Source organism: Cicer arietinum, chromosome 4 (assembly GCF_000331145.2).
Source record: "Cicer arietinum cultivar CDC Frontier isolate Library 1 chromosome 4, Cicar.CDCFrontier_v2.0, whole genome shotgun sequence".
NCBI classification, from domain to species: Eukaryota; Viridiplantae; Streptophyta; class Magnoliopsida; order Fabales; family Fabaceae; genus Cicer; species Cicer arietinum.
In genome coordinates this window covers 47,553,673-47,556,934 of record NC_021163.2, presented here as the reverse complement: position 1 = coordinate 47,556,934, position 3,262 = coordinate 47,553,673, and the positions used below count along the sequence as shown (strand labels likewise).

At 29.3% G+C, this 3,262-nt stretch overlaps 1 protein-coding gene across 1 annotated transcript in view; it reads left to right on the top strand.

Moving 5' to 3' along the window:
- Window positions 1-542: 542 nt before the first annotated feature.
- The window catches only part of LOC101512836 (uncharacterized), a 5,755-nt gene continuing 3,035 nt past the window's right edge, over window positions 543-3,262 (top strand). Inside the window, exons 1-2 of the mRNA XM_073367115.1 lie at window positions 543-920; window positions 2,502-3,262. The exon at window positions 2,502-3,262 is cut by the window's right edge and continues 2 nt beyond it. Coding sequence (XP_073223216.1) covers window positions 867-920; window positions 2,502-3,262 — 815 coding nt within the window. The 5' untranslated portion in view covers window positions 543-866. The remainder of the gene's footprint in view (window positions 921-2,501) is intronic.

Sequence of the window (3,262 nt, the reverse complement as noted above, 5' to 3'; positions counted from 1 at the left end):
TCTTTATTTAATGTTGTTGGAGATGAAAATATAAGTCTATTTAAATATTTAAGTTATGAATTTGATGAAATTACGTTATATTGAGGATGATAATTAGTTTTATGAGTTTTGGTTGAAATTTTTTATGAATTTTTTGAAGTTTTGCAAAAAATAAGGATAATATTGTTGACATTTTAAAATATAAAATATCAAATTGTCACTTAAAATTAAAATAAAGGACCAAATCAAAAAAAAAAAATAAATAAATAAAAGACTAAAACGTTAACTGAAATTAAATTAAAGGATCGCGGGTTCTATTCAAAAAAAAAAAAAAAAAAAAAAAAGACATAAAATGAAACTTAATATGAAAAATGAAGGAGTCATCAATAAATTGAAGTTAGGACCCTTATAAAATCTAATTGAATTCCACTTACACCCCACCAAAAGCAAAGGAGTGAATTGAATGGCCAAACGATAGTTTCGCGTTGACAACCTTGTTGACACCCCCATTTTCATATTCCTTTGTCTATATATGCACATAACTAATTTTCTCTGTTTTTGACACCCTCATACTCTCCATCATCTTAGCTAACTACTCTTAACTTATCTCTCTCTCTCTCTCTTCCCCCCTTAAACCATTTCACATTAATTCTCTCCTTCTATATATCCCTTTCATATTCCTCACTTTCTCTCCTTCCCCCTTCTTTTTATATATCAACTTCTTTTCTTTCTTTCTTTCTTTCTTTTTTTTTTTATCATGCATTCTTTTAAGTAGACAATTTCAAGCTTAGGAACACTTGTGTGCTACATCATCAAATCAACCATATATTAATTTATTTGTATATATATTCATTATCTTCATTTTATATACAAGAGGATTTATCACCATGTTGCAAGATGTTATCCACCCTCCATCACATGATCATGACCAACTATCCATTGTAATTGCCTCAACCTTGTTATTTATTATGTTATCTCCATAATCTTATGTTTAATGTTAATGCATGTTTGGAAGGAACTATATATATATGCTATGTTTAATTGTGTCATGCATGCATGCACCTTCATGAGTTATAAGATATGAAACTTTTTTTGTGTGAGTAAATATATATAAGATATGAAACTTCACCAAGTAATTTGTTTGAAAAGAGGGTTGTTTTTAATTTATTTGGGTCACTCTTATATTTTGGTGGCCAAGTAGTGGTTAATTAATTATAGAAGCTTGCAATTTATTATCTTTACATGCATTAGAATCATGAATCATGAAAATGGTTTCCTTATGTTTGCTACATGTTTGATGATGATTAATTTGTCTCTAAATAGTTTGTTACATAGCTAGTTATAAGTATATTAGCTATTATTTATAGCAAAGAAACAAGAAGACATATACATGTTACATACCCTCACAATTTATAGGAAATAATGTTTTCTTTCTTGTATATATATTGTTGGCAAGCATAATGTTTTCTTTGACTGGAAATTATAAGAAGGAATCAGAGACTCCGTGAGAGTAAGGCTTTGTTCTTTCTGACATTATCCTATTCAGGACAATGTTCCAACCACCAAAATGTCATTTTCTAGGGGCAAATTAGTAAAATTGATGTTACATTTCCTTGATAGTCATTTTAAACATAGCTTTCAATTCATATGGAGTATATATCTCTTTAGAGCTTCATTTATAAGCTTTCCTAATTTTGATATTCCTTATTCAATTAGATAGGAAGAAGGGTGTTAATGTAATGACAAAAAAAGTTCATATAGGCATAGCATTATGAAAGTGTTCCTTTAAGTGGCTTTCAATTACCATTGAAGGACAATTTCCCATTTAAATGAACAAAAATAACATAACATGAGGTTCCTTCTTTGTTTTTACTTAGTTTTATTTTTATGCTAACATTAGGTAAATTTGGTTCCAACGTGTCACATGAAGCATAGATGCAATTGCACATTTCTTTTCACAATGAAAAATATCTTCAAAAAGAAATCACTTTTTGGAGAATTTTTTTATTTGTCTATTATCAATTATGGAAAATGACTGACTAGACTATGCAACCAACTAGTTATATGTAGAATGCCCCAACAAAGCTTTGCACATTGGTTATTTTTTATTTTTTATTTTTTTTCATCTTGACAATGAAGTAGTAGTATTGTGTGTAAAAGATAGATACATAGATACTAATTATATTATTTGTCTTTTTTTCACTTTAGAATACCTACTAATTGATGAAGACATCTACAAGCCCAATTTTTCAATTTGATTAGAGAATATTATTATTAGCTTTTGAAATTATTTTGAACTTCTTTTATGTTCTAAGTGATCAGATCAGACTAATGTCTATCATCAAAAAGTGGAATTGGATTCATTTTTTCAAAACACCTAATCAAAAAAACTATAGAGAATCACGTTACTATTTATATTTATATGAAAACTATCTTTCTTATTTTTCATTAAAAATTTATATGCTAAGTCTTGTGTTATTTTAGACATGTTGTTTACATTTTTTTTATGTCACACATTGCAGGATGAAATTTCAAGTCCAATTAGTGCACAAATATTTGAACTTTGTGACCCTGAATTTTTTCAAGAGTCTCTACAAAATTCTGATGTTACTTCTACCTCAAATTGTTGTCATGATCAAGATAACAACAACAATAACAATTCTTCATCATATGCTATAAACATATCTCAAGCTTTAGATTTAGAAGACCATAACATCAATAACAATAGCAATAGCAACAATAGTAACAATAGTAACAATAACACAAATAGTAGCAATAACAATAACCTTTCAATTATCTTTGATTCTCAACAAGAAATTGACAATGACATATCAGCCTCAATAGATTTCTCATCATCACCATCTTTTCTTGTTCCACCACTTCTTCATCAAGAACAACAGCAACAATTTGATTTCTCTTCATCAAATCCTCATCAGCTTCAACAACTAACAACGTGTTCAGTTTTGAATCCTATAGCTGCATCGGCGCCTCTTATCGGTGTTCCGTTCGCTTCGGTTTTTGAAGATGATTGCATATCTTCAATCCCTTCTTATGTTCCTATTAACCCTTCTTCTGTTTCTTCTTCTTCACCTTCTTCTTGTTCTTATCTTAGTTCTGGATTAGGTGTGTACATGCCTCATCATCATGGTAACCTTAGTTCTGCTTTGTCTGCTGATAGTTCTAGCTTGTTTGGTGGAACCATTCTGTTAGGTTCTGATATTCAGACTCAAGAGTTGGATTATCAAGGTGAAAATGGTGGAATGTATTGTACAGATTCTGTTCA